Below are 20,863 nucleotides of genomic sequence, written 5' to 3'. Positions count from 1 at the left end.
TGTGTGTGTGTGTGTGGCCATGAGGGAGAGTGAGTTCATCTTCAGGCGTTTTTTGCTCGATTATGTCCCTCTCTCTGGTTGCAGTCAGTCACACCAGCACTGACACAAAGCTTCCCCCTTCTCACCTTTAATAATGGGCATGCAAAATTATAGCCTTCAGCCAGGGAACGACGGGAATAATAGCCCCTGTCTCCTGTCACTTAATGAGCTCTCCGCTTGATGGGTGTTTTGTATGTAATCTGCAGACAAATATGAAGCTGTCTCCCTGTGGAGCTTTGTGGTGACTCAAAAACAATTGTCGCAGACAGCACCACATCCCCCAGTTTAATGATGTGCTCTTACTTTGTCTTAACCTCAGCGGGACAGAGAAAGACAAAGAAAAAAAAGCATGAACAAGTCTGACATCCGCCCGATATCTTTCATCAGTGATAAATAGCCAGACAAGAGAAGTTATGGAAAGGGGGTTGGATGATGGTTCCTCCCTGGTGTGTTGCTTGAATACCAAACCTTGTTAAGTTCACTTTGATGCAAGCTTTGCCTCCATGCAGGCAGTTACATTGGGATGTCAGATATTATTTTCATGGATGCTTAAAAGTTACCCGCTTAAGTCATATCTCTGTCTTCTCACTCTTTGGTTGGCAGAAATATTATGATATATCTGCTGGAGATATTATGATGAGACCTCTGTGATACATTTTGCAGAAGTTATGAGGCCTTGGTTAAGAGTAAACCCTCTCTCGCGGCGTAGCTCCCATAGATCATTAGACGACTTGTATATTGTGGTCTTGAAATATCCCAACCAGTTCGACCTTCAGAGTGTTCATCGAAAGAACCGTCTCAACTGTGTGTGAGGGGCTTCCAGTGTCATCTTGTTCTTTCTGTTGCTGTTCTTAGGAGTACACATGCCAATCTGTAGAGACCTTCAGCAATCCTTTTGGCAGAATACAATCGATGAGTTTGTTACGTGTTGTGCGAGGTATTCAGGGAACATTCACAATGACAAAGAGCATCAGAGAATCAAAGTGTAAGAGTATATAACTGGGAAATACGGAGGTGAAATTGTGCCCCTGGAACATCTTATTTTATAGATATTTTTCTTTTAGAAACTTTAGACCTTAAAAGGTAACAGTTCTAGTTTGGTTAGGTTCTTCTTCCTGCCTGGTTTGTGAACAAACATGCAACAAATCACAGCGATTGTGAACATATGTTCCCTTTAACTGAAACCCCCCCCCCCCAAAAAAAACAAAAGACGAAGGGTGGTAGTGAGGTCAGCCAGAGAAGCTTAGACAGTCAGAGTGTCATGTAACATCATGACCTGAGACATGACTGGAGGTTGCCAGTGAAGCTGCAGTGTCTCCATGTTTTGGCAGTTGAGATGCGTTAAATGACCCCAATCGAGTCTAGGGTAGACCAACACAATCTGCTCTGTAGGCGAGCATCCAGGGTGATCGGAGCAACTGGAAGGGAGAGGAAGCACTGCATGGAAACCAAGGGAGTGGCAGAGTTAAATGTGGCGGGCGGCTTTGTTGCGGTTGTTATTAAATTATTATTATTTTACAAATGGATTTTGTGGCTAAGATGAATGTAACCAAGTGATATGATTTCTTGGGTTGTAGGTCCCCTGAAATGGGCTAATTTGTCTCCCAGATTTGAGAAGTGGCTGTAATAGCTCCTTATATTTAAGCAATATAGCATGAGTGGGAGTGGGGTAGGTAAGGGATTATCCCTTACCTACCCCACTCCCACGAGTGCTATATTGCTTTTATAAAACAATTCTACAGTCAACAAATTAACATTTCAACACGAAGTTATTGATTAAAAATGGTTTATTTCGCCATTGTTTCTCCGCAACAAAAAATTGTTCCATTGTCAACGTCTTGGTTTGGAATTTTAAAAACTTTGAATTAACGGTTATCATCAATGCGAATGTTCATCGCGGAGTGATTTATTTTTAGCTGTGAAAAGTCCCGTAACTGTAGGTATGTTGAAGAATAACCTATAGCATGGAACGTCTCTCGTCCAATCAGAAACAGCTAAATTACGCGCTAGAACCCAATTGTTTTATAAAATGTAATATCCAATGGATAGGTCAGTCATGCACATTTTGCACAACATTTCTAGATATGTTGATCTACAGAGCAAGTTCTTGCAAGACTTTTTTGTATATACTGCAGAGTACAGATCCCTGATAGCTAGTTCTCAGGTGAAAGAGGAGAGTGAGAGAGGGGGAAAACACTCTCAATATTAGTGTGGCATTAAGAGGAAAAAAGGTTATTCTGTACCAGTTGACAGAGTAGGCAGGAGAACTAGCCTAATTAGCTGCAATATGTGATAATACAGCCAGGTCTAGTAAGTTTTGTAAGTGGACGCATAATTGAATGAATTAATCGGCATCATTTTAATGTTGTGACATATTAACCACACAGCTATTCCACAGTTTACCTTTTATGCTTGAATTGTACCTGTTTCTGTGTCTTTTTGTCTTCAAAAAATGATGAATGCTCCAAATTGACCCAGTTAGTTAGTTAGAGTAGCCTATAGTGACTGACCAGCAGATCTGGTCTTGTACATACAATTCAGGATATTACATGATGATCAGGAACCTAATATGGAACCTGAGTCCTGTAGAGTGAGGGGAAACATGAGTGTGAAACTGGACAGAGCTGGTGTAACTTAAAACACATTTTGTGATAAGGCCCACTTCAAGACAGGTTCATGTTCAATTTATTCTAGAGTATAATGTATGTTCTTGTTTAATGCTGCAATGATAATAGTAAAGTCTGTATATTGAGTTATAAAAAAATGCAGATCAAAACAGCACCAAGATGTCCTCTCACAAAATATTTACATACTTGTAAACACACACACGCACACGCACACGCACACGCACAGGCACACACACACACGCACACGCACACGCACATGCACACACACACACACACACACACACACACACACACACACACACACACACACACTTACACACATACACACAAACAAAATCAATGTATAAATGTACAGAGACGTTATTAAAGACAGACACTACAAAATGTATGAATTTAATATGAATTATTACTAAGAACTATTAGAGACAAATTCCAGTAGGCTACATGAGAGCCAAGAACAACCGGCCAAAAGAGGATGTAGAAGAATGTTCTCCTCACGAGTCTGTGGAGGCTTCTTTCCATGTCACGCTAAGACTATAATGCTGTGCTGGGATGAAAAAGCCCATTTTGCATATGAGGATAGTGCAGGGAAATGCTTATTATGTTCTGTCTGTCTGCCATCTGTGGCCGAATCTCTTTATCCTGCTCACAAACAGTTGCATCTGTCAGTCAAGGATCTGTGAGCCTCAGTCATCTGATGGGACTTTAGCAGTCGTGACTGAACAAAGTCGGTCCTAATTACAATTCAGCTTGATAAAATTGTTAAATAAATGAAGAGTTTGGGAAACTTTCACCATGTCAGTTGCCCACTATCTATTCTGAGGTTATCATTTTGATCACAATTTTAAGCCTCTAAACTTTTTTACAACAGTGAACAATAGAACGAACAGCACTAACAACTTTAAGGCATACGTTAAGAGGGAATCTCTATCAATACCCGTCCAGAGAGAAAGTTATTGAATCATAGTTGCATCATACTGTGTAGTTGAATCATATTGTAACGGTGAGCTGTGGATTGAGAAATTGAGATACAGGATTGCATGAGTACAAACAGTTAATGTGTGTATTCTGCTGTCCGGGAGCTTACCTTCGGTGGCTTCATATGTCACACCAGAACTACACCACCTTATATGATAAAAAAATGCACTCAAACACAGATCCAAGTACAAATTATATGACTTGTGCTACAAATAAACAATTTTCCTGTGCTATTGCCTTTCAAATTGTACGGAAATGTTGCACTGAAAAGCTTCAGTACACTTGAGAACCAATTTGTCTTCTCTGATCTTGACATTCAATGATTATACCCAGACACTATTTACAGTATGCTTACCCTTGCAGATGAAAAGCGGGCACTGGAAAAGGGTTGTTTGCACCCTCCTTACCCTCTATGATCTTGCACAATTACTTCTCCTGTCCAAATTAATCACTTTTTTCACCCCGCTGGCCTTTCTCCTCTGGGAAATGCACCAGCCTTTCAAGAGATTCGCCATGCGTCTGCTTCATCTGGGACATCATGGCAGGCAAGCTAGAGCGCTGCAGGTGGGCCTTCACATAGAGGTAGAGAGAGGAGGCGATTTACTACAGAAATTCTGGCCTTGAGCAACAGACATTATTATTCACAGCACACAGGTCACTGTCCAGGACTGTCAGAGAGCCAGACAAACACACACACACACACACAAAGAGTGTGAGAGAGAGAGAGAGAGAGAGACACAGAGAGAGAGAGAGAGAGAGAGAGAGCGAGAAACAGATTTTACAATGCAGTGTTACAGAAGGGCGGTCAAAACAGACCTTTCCTGAGGACATCATAACAAGCTCACCATTCTCAATGATTGGGTTTATGTGAGAGAGGATTGCTTGGTGAGGTTACTTGCCATGATCCTTACATTCCTATCAGGGACTGAGCCAAACTATATGTTTAGGTCTGAATATGATGAATGAGTAGGTGAGGAGACCTGGTCGGATGTGGCGAGACTGTTATAGTGGGAGGGCTCTGCAGAAGGGCTTTACATTCCTGACAGCATGGGAGAGTGGGATTCACACACACAAACACACACACAAACACACACACGCACACACACACACACACACACACACACACACACACACACACACACACACACACACACACACACACACACACACACACACACACACACACACCATAATTCATCTCAAAGTTGTTATTCTCAAAGTTCCAGTGGGAATAACATTGGATGTCCCAGATACAGACGAAGTATTTCAGCACTATGTTATTGAATGATGCAAGTTCTGTTACAAATTTAAGCCAGACTTAATTCAGGACGGGACTGTTTTGCTATCTTCCAATCTACAACCATTTTAGAACTTAGCCATGTAAATCACTTTTTAATTGTCAACAACCTTTATATCAAGGGTACTGTTAGCTTTTGACCCCAGGGAGGACCAAGCCATTCACACCACTTAACAGCTAAGATGTAAAAAAAACAGCACTGAAGCCAGTGTATATGAATTTGTTCATGCCCAAAGGCGTGGTTTTACCAGAACGTCCGAGGAAGTGTGGAGACTGGCTGACTTTGATGTAACTTTTTAAACAGTTCTAATTTTGTTAGCAAAAATGTATTGTTGCTAATGTGCCTTTTGAAGGAGCTGAATGTAGCCTGTGCTCTTCATCTAAAGTAAATTATGCATCTGATCATCATGTGGATCTCTCCACAATTTGAGTAATTAGCAACTGATTCCTGCCTAATTCACTTAAGCATCCTCTAGCCTCCAAAACACAGTCAAAGGAGGACAAGAAGCCCATAGTGTGAAAGATTGTGAACCTGTGATTCTCCTGGCATCCTAGCTGATTACATGGAACACAACTTATCTTGAACATTTAATTCCCTTTAGTGACATAGATCACAGCGAGAGGAGGGTGGGGTAATGACTTGTTGCCCTCATAAATATACGTTGGTGAATAGATGTCTGGGACTAAGGCACTTTGGGTGTGCTCTTGCCATGAATATTTTGCTGGAGTACAAGTCTCAGCCCTACAGAGATGTGCAACTGATCTGGAGCATTTCTCTGACTGGCCAAATTATTCACTCTGGCCCACTTTCACATACAGCATTCACTACACGTGCTTGTATAAATAGACATGCATTCTTTCTTAGAGCTGGGCTGTTGAATCTAACCAATGGGTAACTGTCTTCTGACTGTGGTTTTCTCTATTAAAAATCATTAAGGCTGGAAATGAGGGAATGGGTGTAGATTATTTTTTGGAAGAAACAATTGTTGCGTGTTAAAGTGTTAAAGTTTTTATTATTTTCCTGATAGATTGGGTTTCCACGTTTGTTATGCTGAAGAAAGAGATATGTACTGTTACATTCTTATTTTTGTAGCAAAAATTAATGTTGAGCACATAACAGATACACAAACAGATAATGCATACATAGAATTAGTAGAAAGTTTAGTAGACATTCCAATTCCTTCTAATGTTCCTTTTCAAACATGGAAGAGATAAATTAACCATAAGCTTACTACCATCACAATGTGTTCAACATATTCAATGCTCAAACATTTCATGACCGTGACCGTTAAATAATTTACAGGCATAACATGTATTGCTGTGCTTATAGTAGCAGTGAAGATGGGCAGTGGACCAGCTGTGAACTGCGTGAAATGGCTTATGTCCATTGTATTCCTTTCTGACTATTTTTGGAGCACACCACTGTGCTTGAATTAACACTTAGCACCTGTTCCATCCATAAACTCAACAAACCCAATATAAATTATTTCATTGTCCTACTTTAAATAGAATATTTATGCACATGAAAAATGTGCTGTTGTCGTGTCTGAGCAAAACCGAGTTTCTGCTTTTCTACTGGATCATTAATAATCCTGTGTAGTACAAAACCCAGGTGGAAGAGAGGACTATTTTTGGCAATCGGTGGGCATAGGGAGCATAGATGGACCTGTTGAATAATGAATAGTGCTACCAGAGTTCCTTGATTTTAATGGCCGGATCAGAAATGAACATCCATATCAGGGACAAACCCCAACAGGGGGGCAGCACCAGGGACAAGAACAGCACTCCTGAGCGTTCCACAGAGCTGGGCCACTAATTACTCCATTTAACATCGTTATCTGTATTCAAAATAAGTTATTTGGCTATGGCTTTTTAAAAAGTGATTATTTCTTGAGTTGTAACTTACAAAAATAAATGATATACGTAGAGTTAACAACAGCGTTGAGGACTGGAAGGAATACCATACATTTTAGACCAATCTTGACTCATAGAGTTGCCTGGTGTTTGCTACATATACACTATGTCTTGTTGACAATTTAATGTGGACAATAATATGTATTTACCACACTCATGTACCATTATTTTTCATCCTTTACATGTTATATGTGAATAATTTAGTCCAATTTTTAATGTATTCTTTGCAATTACAGAGTTTAAAAAAACAATACCAGGATTTGGTTTTTAGATTAGTAGTTACAACTGTACCATCTTATTTCTAAAACTTGCATATTTCAAACATTCAATGTGCTTTTAGGTAAAATGGCTCCTCTATCTCACATGAGTGGTTCTGGTAAGTCACAGTGTCGGGATAATAGCCAGAGAGCCTGTCTCTGTCAAACACATCACTTCCGTCCCAAGACAAAATGGCCTTCCACACCTCTCCAGGACTTTCTAAGATACCGCATAATTTGGCAATTTGTGCACACTTTAGACTTGGAGACAAGGAAAGATCAAAATTACAATATCAAGTGGTATCTTCTCCTTAACTCCTTGCATTATGTCTGGGCTGCTACACATCATAAGTGCTCTTTGAGAAGGTTTTTGCCATGGGAGAGCCCAATTTGTTCCTTCTCTTCTGCCTCCTCTGCTGGCTTTCTTAATCTCGTGGTGCATGAAAAGGGTGCATCAAAAAGCTGCTGAACTTCAAATTCTCTTTCTAGATCGTTCTTAGGATTGTTCTATTCCTTTTCTGAGAGCATGCCCGAGCAGCAGAGTGATAGCAGAACATGTTATACAGGGTTGGAAGAGTCTTTGTGAAAGGGACCCAGCGGAATGCTGAAACTCTCTGCCAAGGCGAGGCTCTGCCTGTGATAGACTAGCCCTGCCAAGGCGCTGTGTTTCTTGCCGACTAATGCAGTAGGCACAAAGCATACAATCGATCACATTTACCCGGAACACCAGCGCTGGCAGGAACTCCTTATGGGCTTACAAAGCCGTGGTGGAAAGGGATGAATGTACGTGAGCGAGAAAGTTGTGTCGTTTGGGATGTGTTTATGTGTGTGTGATTGGGTAGGACGGGCAGGGCAGGCTGAATGGGTGGATGGGCTGCCGCTGCGTGTGAACTTACTACGGTGCGATGCCACACAATAGTAAGATTTTTTTCCGTTTGTGGAAAATGATTCACTTGGCAGAGTGGTATTTGCGTTGTATGCAGAACAACCCAGAATGTTAAACTTCATGCTAATGGTTAGGGGGTATCACACAATGGCCAGATGTCTCTACGTCCTTATCTCCATACCTAAACAAACCTGGTTCCCTCTCACCAGAGTTCACCCCCTGACCCAAAACATTTTCAAACATCTTAAAATGATAGAAATCAGTGATGAAACTCCAGGGCTGTCCATCTTGCTTCCTAAAAGGATCCTAAAAAATGATATTTATTGAAAAAAAAAATTGCAAAGTCTGCTGAAAAAAACCTGTTGTAATGCAGGGTTAGGCTGAAGCAAACAACCACGATGTAGCCTTTCTGCCCTAGCATAACAACAACTGCCACTTTCCCAGGTCCAATTTGGGTGCCATTTGTCCATAATGGGTGTGTATTCCCCTTTAATGCCAACCCCATTGTGGATTATTCCTTACATAATCTACTTTATCTGGTTAAAAGTTGTACATTGAACATGGGTTCAGTTAAAAGGTGTAACACTGTGCCAAATTATAATGCTGTTCTCTAATATAGGTGAGGTATAAAATACATGTATATTATAGTATAGTATATTTAAAAATATATAAAAGATAACGTACTCTTATAGATAGACTGAGCTGCATTTCTTGCTGTGTTACACTCACTGACAGCCCTCCCAAAAACTGTTTAGCTGCAGAGATGACACATTTCTGTAGAGACCTTTTAGCTTGTACAGCGTAATGGGCTTTGGAGAGTGAGTTAAAGAGAGGTATACTGACTGAGATTTATACTGAAAAAAACTATTTCTTCCTTTAAATGTTGTATTTTTTTTGCTGACACTTGACCAGCACCTATTTTCATGGTGTTTAGCAAGATTCAGTAAAGCAGGGATTTCAGTGCATGTAAAAGTATTTGGCTCAATCTGCTCAGAAACACAGTCATGCCACTGTGTTTGTTTGACAGATGGTCCCCTGCATTGATTTAGCTTGTGTACATGTCTGATGTCTTGAGAGAAAAAGTTTGATCGGAGCATTCCCAAATGGAGGAGATGGCCTGTTTACCTTCCCTCAGCAAACAACTGTGTTTCACACTGCTGTTGTTTCGCTGCACACATTCAGAACAAAGCCAGACCCCTCAAGCCATCGATAACCCTGGTCTAAAGCTACACAGAGCCAAGGCTAATGAAAATTACTGCGGCAAGATTATTGTATCTATTGTATTATCTTTTAACTGCCTCACAGGCATGTCAATAGAATTCACCAAAAAACTTAATGTAATGGCAGATTAGTTTTCAGTCAGTGGAAAGAATGATGATGTAACTGCGCCCGGGTTATATTTCTTTGAGGAGGTCAGTCATTTCAATGGACCCTGCACTGCATGACAAGAGGTGTATTTGGTCTGGAATACTTTTGCATACTCCTGTATACTCAACATATAATTGGGTTTATGTGGGAGTTTGCTGTCCTGTTAGACGGACCGGAATACTCCAGAATATTGACCAGGGTTGGGGGCCTGCCTAGAGCCATTAGTTGCCATGTTGAATATCCCTTGGCCAGAAGCCTTACCTAGGATTGGTTTCACAATGTCTTGTGTCTCCTGTGAAACCCTTCCCCACTGGTTTGGTGAATAACACAAATGCCTTTATTAGAAATAAATAAAACACAGTAAAATATAAAATGGTTTTATACATCTTTTATACATCAATGTACAGAAACAGATAAAACAATACAATACAATATAACATAACATAACATAACACAACATATGCTGCTATTGAGCATACAGGAAACACCGATCACTTCTGAGCATCGTCAAAAAGGACCCATCTCCTGACTATGGTCTCCACTGCCAGTCTCTCCTGACTATGGTCTCCACTGCCAGTCTCTCCTGACTGTGGTCTCCACTGCCAGTCTATCTGCATTGACACGTGCATGGTGATTCACAGTGCACGTCCGGTCTGCGTCTAATGTAGCTCCCGCCAGTGCAGACCATTCTGTACAATAGGCTGGAGCTTTAAATATCGGGCAGATTTGCCATTGATGGAAGTGACAAAGTAAACAAGCCTTGGCAGTGTGATTTTCACCACACATTAATGAGAAAAACAGATACTTAAACTTTACTTAACGAAGAACACATTTTTTTGTATTACTGATTAACCAGTTAGTCCACAACAACTAAACTTTAGTTACTAAAGAACTAATCAAATATTGCTAGTTTGCTATAGTATAGTTGAATAACATAATATTATAAACAGAATATTTGAATGTACTCTCTTCTTATTAGCCTCATGTGGGTGAGGATCCTGACCTTTCTTCTGTATAGTCTCTGGCTAATTAATGAACAGTCTCATAGGTCTTGAGAGAGAGAAAATAAGTTTAGTTTAGTACTAAATCAGCCTATGCAGTAAAGCAGTAAATTTAACCAATGTATGGTTTACGATAAGAACATTAGATCTATTGCCCAACAAGGATAGGCTTTCTACAGTGTCAGTACAGTTATAGTTATATCTCTGTTGGGATCCCTTCCATGTTGCCAGTCACTTATACTAACATTTATGAACCTGCAAGTGGCGAAAACAAGCGGTTTACTTTGAAGCAGATGTTTGCCTCGTACGATTCCTGTGTAAAGCTGTTTTGTGGTTGCTGGTTTTTCTAACTCAAAACTGGACCAATTCCGATCGTTAAGTGTTGGACCCAAAATATCTAAAAATAGGGCTCAGTTATGAAAAATCCTGAGGTTTTCCTTAAAAATGTGCACTATCAGCAGGTAATGCTGCAAACCTGAAGGGCTGCTAAAACATTGACAATTGAGCAAAGATGTAAACTAGACATTTTTTGTTTCACTATCTAACTCTAAAGTTGCAATTGCTCCATTAGAGGGATTATGATGAATTCATTAAATGTGTATCACATATTATGCAGCTTTCGACATTTTACATGCCAGGCCTAAATGAATTATCCAGAATAGGTGCATTTAAGGGATGGACTATATTGATCTCGACAAATAGATGGCTTACATTGTAATTTCATCTGACACATTCAGTTTTAAGGGATTGCTGTGGTCGGCTTTTTACCAAGCCATTCACTAATAAACGTTGGCAACTTTAATGCCTCTGACCACACCTTTACACTGTTCTCTGAAGCGTTTCTTTTTTGCACAGCAGTGGGCATGCATTTAAAGTTTCCACCAGACGTTCTCACGATCGAACTAGAGACTTTAGCCCTGAGACTTCCAGAGTCAAGATTTAGTGTGTACGAGTGTATGCCAGGTAGGTACTGGTTCTGAAGCGTTTCTTTTTTGCACAGCAGTGAGCATTTCAAGTTTCCACCAGACGTTCTCACGATCAAACTAGAGACTTGAGCCCTGAGACTTCCAGAGCCAAGATTTAGTGTGTACGAGTGTATGCTCAGTGTATGCCAGGTAGGTAATGGTTCTGAGGTACTGTGCAACTTCCTCAGCTGTTTTTGCATTCAGGGGATTCAGTTAGACAGATTTGGTGAGATGATCTTCATAAACCATAATGAAGTGATAGTCCCTGCCTGCTTTCCACTGCATTTCAGTCAATTCTACCTGACAGTGTGAATATGTCAAGCCTCACCTCCAATCATGTGCTTAGTGGTATATATCGTCTGCAACCCTAGTAAGAAATAAAGATGTATTTCTCGTGTAGTGGGGGACCTCTACATCCGGATGTTTGCCTGAGTAATTGTTAATGATGAAGTGCTGTCCTATCCTAGCCGTGGCTAATTTCATAAATAATTAAGAGCTTTCTATAGAAGATGAAGGGTCTGCCTCGAATCAAGGAGGTTTTCATTTTTCTATTTGAGCTTTTATATACGTATATGTGTGCGTGTACATGTGCCTGTGCATGTGCATATACATCAGCCATCTATCTCACAAATAATGTCAACTCTGTTACCCTTTTCGCTGACAAAGTGTCTGTTTCCATGGTGCCTTGAGTGACGTGGGTCACAGGAGACCACTGAGAGGACGTGCAGATCGTCAGAAAGGCAGATAGTCAGATGTAAACGGCTTTGGTTCATGCAGAGTCGGGGGGGCCTAACAATGGATGAGTCCCGCTGCAAAAACAAGCTAACATTCAGCCAGCATGTCTTCTCTGTCTCTCCTCCTCCCATCTCTGCATCTCCTTCTCCTCCTTTGTTGTGCAAAAACGTACAGAGCCAAACAATATTTCCTTTACGCGTAATATTCAGAGAAATTGTAGAAAAATCTGGCATGTAAGTGCAAGTAAAATAGAGCAGGTTGAAAGCAACCGCTATAAAGCATTGCTCTTTTTTTGACTGTATCTGAGGTCTTTTTCATTTTTTTCTTTTGCTTTGCTGACTGTCACTCTTTGTTTCCCCTCTCTCTTTCCCCTACACTTTCCCCTTTTCTGCTCTTCTCCTCCTGTCTGTCTCTCTCTGTCTTCCTTGCAGGTGAGTGGCGTGAACAGAGCACTGTGTCGTAAACGTGAGCAGCGTGTCCTGGTGATGGTCATTATCATGGTGGTCTGCTACCTGTTCTGCTGGCTGCCCTATGGCATCATGGCCCTGCTGGCCACCTTCGGTCCCCCAGGCCTGGTAACGCCTGAGGCCAGCATCACTCCCTCCGTCCTTGCCAAGACCAGCACCGTCATCAACCCCATCATCTACATATTCATGAACAAGCAGGTAAGAGATGCCGAGAGGCTACCTCAGACACGAAACACACACACACACACACACACACACACACACACACACACACACACACACACACACACACACACACACAGGTCACAATTAAGCTGCATTATTGTTGGGGAGTCTAGGCATAACTTACTGGTGGCACAGAGCTGCATGCTCATATGAATAATCCCATTCATTGTGCCCGTCAAGTCTTCATGTGTCATGTTTCCTACAGGCGGTCGCCTAGAGCGCCACTCAGAGGGGAGCGCAAAAAAATTCGCCCAGCAAAAAAACAAAAAACAAGAATTGTGTTTTTTTTGGCGCCCCCTTTATATCTCCAACCAATTTTTAACATTAAAAAAATAAATCTAACATTAGGGTAAAATGAGCCGAAAAGGGAAGGGGGTACGTACCTCCTTGGTGTTGTGAGAACATGGTAGCACAGTGAGGCGTTTGGTGAGAGTGTGTGTGTGTTCAAGAAACTTTGAAGAATTCTGGTCGGTGATAGGAAAAGGGCCCAGCACTTCCACGGCCAGCCACTCCATATGCACCCCCAACCTGGCATAGTGATAGTGGAGCGTGAAAACTCCTGGTCGAACCCTTCTTTGCTGTGCAGGTGTCGCACCGACAAACGTGCAGTTCCACGTCCTGTCAACAGCCTGGCCAGTAAAACCGGGACCAGAGCCAGTGAAGCATCTTGGTGAAGCCAGAGTCATGGGCCAGCTGGTACCAGCAGCTGTAGGATGTCACGTTGACCCCAGGGAGCTTGCAAGTTTCGATACAGCAGTCCATTCTGCATGGTGAAGCCAGGTCACTGAGAATGAAGAGCTTTAGTCTTGGGCTGAGATGGCTGTCCAGGGCTGTTGCTGACCTGCCCCCACTCAGGCCTGGACCCAGCCAAGGATAGGATCTTGAGTTGGGTATCGTCGTGTACAACTCTGGTGTTGATGTCGTGTTGGACTAGGCTGGTGCAAGTGCAGTCTGTGGCAGTGAAGATGTCGGTGAACTGTTCCAGAAGCTCTCGTTGCTGGCGTCGCTGGCTCTTTTCCAGCCCCTCATGGGTCCGCTGGTACAGCTCCTCAATGGCCTGCCTGGTCTCAGCTGTTGATAGCAGTCTCAACGTGTTGGTCTATGGAACAAGGGACGCAAACTCCAAAAATCACAATGTTAGGCAGTGGTGAAGAAAGCCGAGCCTACCCTTGCCACTGAAATGAAGTGTGTCAGCCGTGGCAATTTGCTCTCAGAAGTTTATGGACTTTTAAGAAAAAAATATCCCAGAGATTAAATATATAAATATACAGAGATTCAGATTATTTTCATATAAAGTTGTTGTATACGCTTGTTGTCTGAATTAACCTACTATATCACAGCCTGCATCATCACATTGCCACATCATTGGTTTGACCTGCGTGTGTGTGTGTGTGTGTGTGTGTGTGTGTGTGAATATGTGTGTGTGTGTGTGTGTGTGTGTGTGTGTGTGTGTGTGTGTGTGTGTGTGTGTGTGTGTGTGTGTGTGGGTGTGTGTGTGTGTGTGTGTGTGTGTGTGTGAATATGTGTGTGTGTGAATATGTGTGCACTGAATGTCGAGTGCTGTTGTGAGAGATCTGGGCAGCGAGACATGATGCAAAAACACTACTGGGATGCAAAAATACTGCCTTATCAGATAATGGGTTGGTGTGATGAAGGTAAATGGAATCTATCTCCCCAATGTGATTCTGGAGAGATTATGGGCCAGACCATACCTCCTGTCTCTTGTCTGGCTTCCACTACTCTGAAATCTGTTTGGCAGCAGACCAAAAGTGATAGCAAGAGAATTCAAATCAAATCAAAATAACAACATCAGAATAAATGAAATTATTTACTTGTGTGTGATCTGTCAGATGACACGTACTGACCATCTGACAGCAGTAAAGACCCCTGTAGAGATCCAAATGAGGACAAAGGGGCAAGACCTTGCCCAGAACATCATGCTCAAGGAAAGTCTATTTCACACATGTCGTGAGCCTAGGCATTTTTTCCCTCTCAGACAGCAGAAGTCTGTGTCTCTCTCTCTCTCTCTCTCTCTCTCTCTATCTCTCTCTCTCTCTCTCTCTCTCTCTCTCTCTCTTTCTCTCTGTGTATTACAAATGTGAGTTTGGGTTTGTGTGCCTTTATGAACTCTGGGCAATTTAGTTGCTCTTACAAAGTTTCCAAAGAGTCAGTGAGTGTTACACAACTTTTAGACAGTTCAGGGTTGCCCCTCGCTGACCTGTACCTGTTCTGATTTGTCAATTGTTGTTTCCTGTCTAGCAGACCCCTTATTGTGTGTGCTACCCACAACTCCACATTTGACCCTTGGTTTTATTTGTATTCCAACCTATGTGCTGTCAAAAACATTTTTGAGTTTTTGTTCTTCCCTAGACCTGCTTGTGTTACGGCAATTCCCTGCAAAAATGTAGACACAGATATCCTCTCTAATAAAGGATGTGGTGAATTTGTTAATCTGCACACAGTTTTTATAGTCCTTTCGTATCATTCCCACAGGAGCTTTTCGCATCCCCATCGTTTGACTATTTAATGATGGGAGGGAGGGGCAGAGAAGGTCTTCAATCCTGCCCTTGATTAATTATCTACGTTTTGATGTGTTAAACACCGCAAGTGATTGTGCCCTTGTTGGAATGGTAGAGATAGATGATAAGTACAGAGCTGTTTGGAGACCTAATTGACTTCTCTGTGTCGTCTCGTCGTTTGGCTAAGTCCGGAGTCAACTCCACAGATTGGAGGAAACACTCTCAGAGCTTCTCACTCTTTCTGTGTTGCTACTCACACCCCTCTGTGGCCAGTAATTGAGGATTACATGCAACAACTAAGTGGGATGTAATTAAAGCCAATTAATGATGTTTGAAATCAGTAGAAAGATCAGTGTGAAAAAGAAATGTTTAGCTATGCATCCGGGTTTGATTAAATTGTCTGAAATTACAGCAAAACTATCTAATGTAATGGTTTATTTGCCATTATTTTCATAATAATGTTCAGTAAATAATCTAAAATGGATTTATTGGTTATTTATGGAATTCTGTTTCAAACAAAGCACTCACCTTCCCCCCAAACAAGCGTTTTGAAATTTCAGGAAATTCTGTCACTAGTTCAGATGCTGAAGACAGATATTCCTGTATGTCATTTTCAGTCTTCAATTCCTCCCAGCCCGTAACTATGGAAACTGTGAGTTGAGGCGAGTTGAAGACTTAAAATGCTGTACAGATACGAATAACATTCAGTGTCCACTGGAGATGTCATGAACACTAGGATACTGAATCCCACAGGAAGTATTGGGATTATGGGTAAGTACACTGTATTGCTTCTTGTTATGACTTACCCTCCCAAGGAATGCCAAGCAGAGCGCACTGAGATTTTGGTGATGTACAATAATAATGATGTGCAATAAAGATCTTACAAAAGAATCAGAAACCGAAGAATTACCAAAAAATATACTTAGAAGATTAGACGTTAAAGGTTGAATATATTTTCTTCTATAATAGCATGCAATGGTGGGCTGCAGACAAGCAGACATGCACCTGTTTATGTTGCATAAAAGTTACAAATGGCAGTTTCTTCTCAGTTCTCCTTTTATCTGAGGCATGAATCACGAAGAAGAATCTCATTTCATATCATGTCTTTCACAATTAATTCGCCATTGCCATAATCACGATACAGACCCCTCCCCTCGCTCCATGTTGGTGCTGACAATTATCAAAAACGTACAACACTTGTTCCTGGCTGACTCTGAGGCTGGGTCATAGAAAGTTATACACTTTTAAAGGAGTTTGGTTGGTGCATGCGTCTGTTCCCTGCCTGATATGGAAGAAGCCAAGTTGAAAAATTGCCATTTTCTTCTCATTTACATCTGAATGACCCCCTATACAGAGCAGCCTCCTAATGTAGGGCTAATGTCCTAATGTCGGACAGATATTAATGGCTATATTCACAGGGTCAGACTGTAGGCTCTGCTTAACACATGCTTTGTTTCCAGGAAGTAGCCATTGAAACAGTTGCTGTCCTGCACTGACCTCAGCACTTTCTGTTCTTTTCTAGGTGCAAAGTTGGCATGTCATTGTGTGGAGAAACTTCCCTTTCTCCTGTTGAATTTAACTCTGATATCTTTACCCTGCAGGGTGTGCTTGGGTAGACCTCACCTGTCATGTCCTTTTGTTACTCCTCCGTTCAGTGAGTGGGGATTATGTTTGGCTTCCATAGAATGGGAAATTCTAGAATATGCCTACTTTTCTTGAGGAAATGTAGTGTAGACTATAAGTATACATGAATGAAGTTGAGTATACTAAGTACACTACGTTTTCTCAAGGGATGTGATGTCTTTCTGGCACCATGCACTGAACATGCTTATATTCACTGCCTCGGCATAATCAAAAAAAATGGTTTGTGTTTGGTCTTCTTGTCTTGATGGCATGGTATCCTTGCCTTTGAGTCCTTGATGGGATAAGTATACTGGCCAAGATAAAGATTCTATTTCATAAAACATCACTACAAATTTTTTACGAAGCAAACCTTTTATCACATTTTGATTTTGCACACTTAAGATCACGTTGCATAGCATATTTTTAAACACTCAGTAGTAATTAAGTTATCAAAATGACTTAAGATATGTGCATCATACCAGCCATCCTCTGAAACAAACCAGATCCAAGGACATACAGAACCCTTATTATTACTGTGGCTTAAATGTTTGGTGTCAAGATCCCTGCACAAATGATGTGAAAATGATGACTGTGAAGTCAAACTCTCTGTTCATCCAGTACATCCAAACAAGCCTTCTTGGCTCTTGGCGAGCTCTTTTCCATATTTCATTGATATTGCTGAGTTTCATTCCAATTGAATTCATCATTTACCAGGCCTGGTCCCATGATCAAGTGTTTTAAACATGTTTTGCTATTTAACAGTGTAATATAATGTAGGCCCAATATGTTATATTACTTGCAAATAAAAATATATTGTATGGTCTTTAATGCACACAAATATTGTCCTTTTGTTACTTTATTTGTACATGTAGAATTACAAAAAAATATAACATAACATAAAAGGCAATATGGTGTTTTGCCTTGTATTGACGCTTGAATTGCTACAGTGTGGTAAAAACACAGGTGTAAGACTGCAGGATTATTCCTTGCACTGGGGAAAGCAACAAATCCAAAGCTCTGTGGGGCAAGGCCCCTTCTTATTACAAACTCAACTCATGTCACACATACAGTCCCATTATTTCAGTGAAAGACACCTGGCTAACAGTCATATGACCAAACTAGTTTTAGCAGGTTTCTATCAAGATTAGGAAAAGTGAAGACTCGATGACTCACACATGGTGTCAATTTTGTAAATCAGCATCCTTTCCTGGTACTGTTTAGGCCAGGTATGTTACATTGTGGCTTATGTTTGCCTAAGGGAGGTCGTCATAGTCCTGCTAATATGTCTCTCAGGTTCCTCATTAGAAAAAGGAATTTGTGTATGAACCAAAATGCATATTGCACTCCTCATTAAACCCTCAGGGACACAAATTAAGAGTATATATTTCCAACCAATTGGCACCTTAAGATGTAAAACACAAAACATTTCCTACAACAGGCCTTAGAGGCATGTATCTGGAAAAGCATGCTTAGTCAAAATGTGTAAATTATGTTTACATAAGAAATGCTCAGATTTGAGGTTTGCTCTGCCCAAAGTGTGTAACTGCCTTTGTGTTACACACGCAATAGACCTAAGTGAAGGGCAGAATATGTGTAGGCTGAGTTCATAAGTTCATAGCTCTGTGCTTTTTTGACTGAATTGTGCCTATTAACAAAAGGCAGTAATAATGCTTCACTGTGTGTTCCTGGTTATACCATTATATAAATGTTATCATTTGGACAAATAAGCTGGTTTGTCAGACGAGTAATAAGCATATGCCATGTAATGTAAGCCCCTGGGATGTATTGTGATATATCTCAAATGAGGTTGTTCATAAAATATTTGCATTTAAAGCCATTCAGGCTTTACTGTTTACACATTGGCAGTTGTATATATGCCCGTGTGTGCATGTATGTTGGAATGTGTGTGCGCTAGCTTCATCATTCCCTTTAAGGACAGTCAGGGCCGTCACACTGATGTAACGCTACGTTCCTAAAGGTTAATACACATTTGAAAAGAGAGTAAATGTGTGGGTTGAACAAATAATTATAATTATGTTGAGTGCACCTTTTTGCCACAGCATGTTAGATAAGAGCTAACCTATGAGCACAAATTATGAATGGATAATTATTATTATTATTATTATTAATAGCTATGCAATGGGCAATTATTTGCCATTTCTACAGCCACAAGGCATTTATTGGTTTTAAATATACACCTCGGCAACTTTGTCACCACTGAATTTAATTATGTGGGCTTTATCTGCCCTGAGCGAAAGTGCAGAAAATTACTCCTTTCTCAGACAGTGATTTCTAGTCATCGGTTATTGACCTCACTAATGTGTGCTAAAAGGGAAGCTCTACAATGGCTCTCTTGGGCAAGAACAAATGATGACCTCCCCATAGAAGTAAACTGAACAAATAATTAGACTTAATGACTCCTCATATTGTTTCTATGTGTCTGTGCAGATAACATCATTTTTCTTTAGTCTAAGGAAAGATGATTTTATATATTGCATTTAATTAGTCTGAGTCCCCCCTTGAGCTGTACGTTGTCGATGATGAATCTACACAGATATGAGCCTGCTTACTATTTCATTAAAAACAAGAAACAGACTAACTGAAATTGATTAAACAAAGCTTTCATTTCTGAATGGTAAAGTACTAACCAAACCAATTAATGTTAATGTTGCTGTTTTTGAGATGCCTTTTGACTAATACACCTCTTCACATTGTTCTCTTTGTATGTTCCTTTGTGTGTGTTTATGTATGTATCTATACGTGAGTTCATGTATTTCTGTGTTTGTCTTTATAGTTGCGCGTGGAAGTTTGCAATTAGTTTTCCATGTCTGTATATGCATTTTATAAATGATTGTAATGTGTACATTCATCATTGTGCCAAAATGCTTATGCTTGTGTGTGTCTGTCTGTACATGTCCACCAGTTCTACCGGTGTTTCCGTGCCATGCTGATAGGGGGAGTGCCTGAACGTGGTTCCAGCATCAAGAGCACCTCCCGTGTAAACAAGCAGAGCATGAGAGTCCTGCAGCTCGCAAATGACAATAACGTCACCATCGTGGTGGCATCCACGGACCCTGCCACCACGCCTCTGCCCAACCGCCATGGGGGGCCGCCTTCCTCAGACACCGACAAACCAGCCAAAGTAGCCCTCGTTGCTCACTACACTAAATGACTGGCAGAAAAGGGCTCCTTTCGTTCTCGACATTTACAGAACACAGGACAACTCGAACTACATCATCAGATAAAGAGAAAGCCACCTTTTGGATTATTCTGTTTTGTATTTATTTGTGATTTTGCAGTTTGCATATGTCTAAAGACAGACTTGAGATGTTTAGTAATAGTCCTGTTGTTATGTACATGGTTTCAAAGGAAAAATATTTTTGTACATCTATTGGGTCTTCATGTAGCAAGGCTTTCGGAAAACAATAGGACATTTTAAAAGTGCTATTGCATTTCTACTATTTGTTTAGAATAATTGAAAACACAAAGAGAAGTGAGTTGTGGGAAAATACTTTCCATATTATCTCATTATGTACGTGGAAAATAGGTTTTGAATTTAACACCAATGAAAAAACCCAGTCTGACCCAGTGTTAGAATAATGCAACTCTTTCAAGTTGTCTATGAATGATCATATTCCCAGTTTGAAATGTTTTCAAAAAACATTTTCTATTGTTGGTAAGGATTCCTAATTGCTCTTACGTACTTTTGGACAGCTGAGCTTATTAAAGTTTAGAGAGTACTAGTTACACTGGCTCACAACAAAACAGGATGGTTGTATGAAAATGACATTGGACTTTTAACTAATTTAGGTCATCCATAACGCTTCATAATATAGTTCAAAGAAACATTATATCCGTCATGATCATTTCCTTTGCTGGAGTTCCATAGGCTACTTTCATCATTTATTTACTTATAATTTGTTTTAAGTTGTCTGCAATACACAATGACCCGGTGCTATGCT

General features: G+C 40.7%; 1 protein-coding gene across 1 annotated transcript in view; it reads left to right on the top strand.

Annotated features, from left to right (window-relative positions):
- tmtopsa (teleost multiple tissue opsin a) overlaps positions 1-20,073 on the top strand; it is a gene marked incomplete at both ends in the record, with an annotated part of 32,432 nt that extends 12,359 nt beyond the window's left edge. Inside the window, 2 exons of the mRNA XM_080836158.1 lie at positions 12,499-12,732; positions 19,825-20,073. Of these exons, the coding sequence (XP_080692284.1) occupies positions 12,499-12,732; positions 19,825-20,073 (483 nt within the window). The remainder of the gene's footprint in view (positions 1-12,498; positions 12,733-19,824) is intronic.
- Positions 20,074-20,863: the final 790 nt, after the last annotated feature.

This window comes from Sprattus sprattus (genome assembly GCF_963457725.1).
Source record: "Sprattus sprattus genome assembly, chromosome: 4".
Lineage (NCBI taxonomy): Eukaryota > Metazoa > Chordata > Actinopteri > Clupeiformes > Clupeidae > Sprattus > Sprattus sprattus.
The sequence above is the reverse complement of the archived record's forward strand: the minus strand, read 5'-3'. Positions and strand labels throughout refer to the sequence as shown.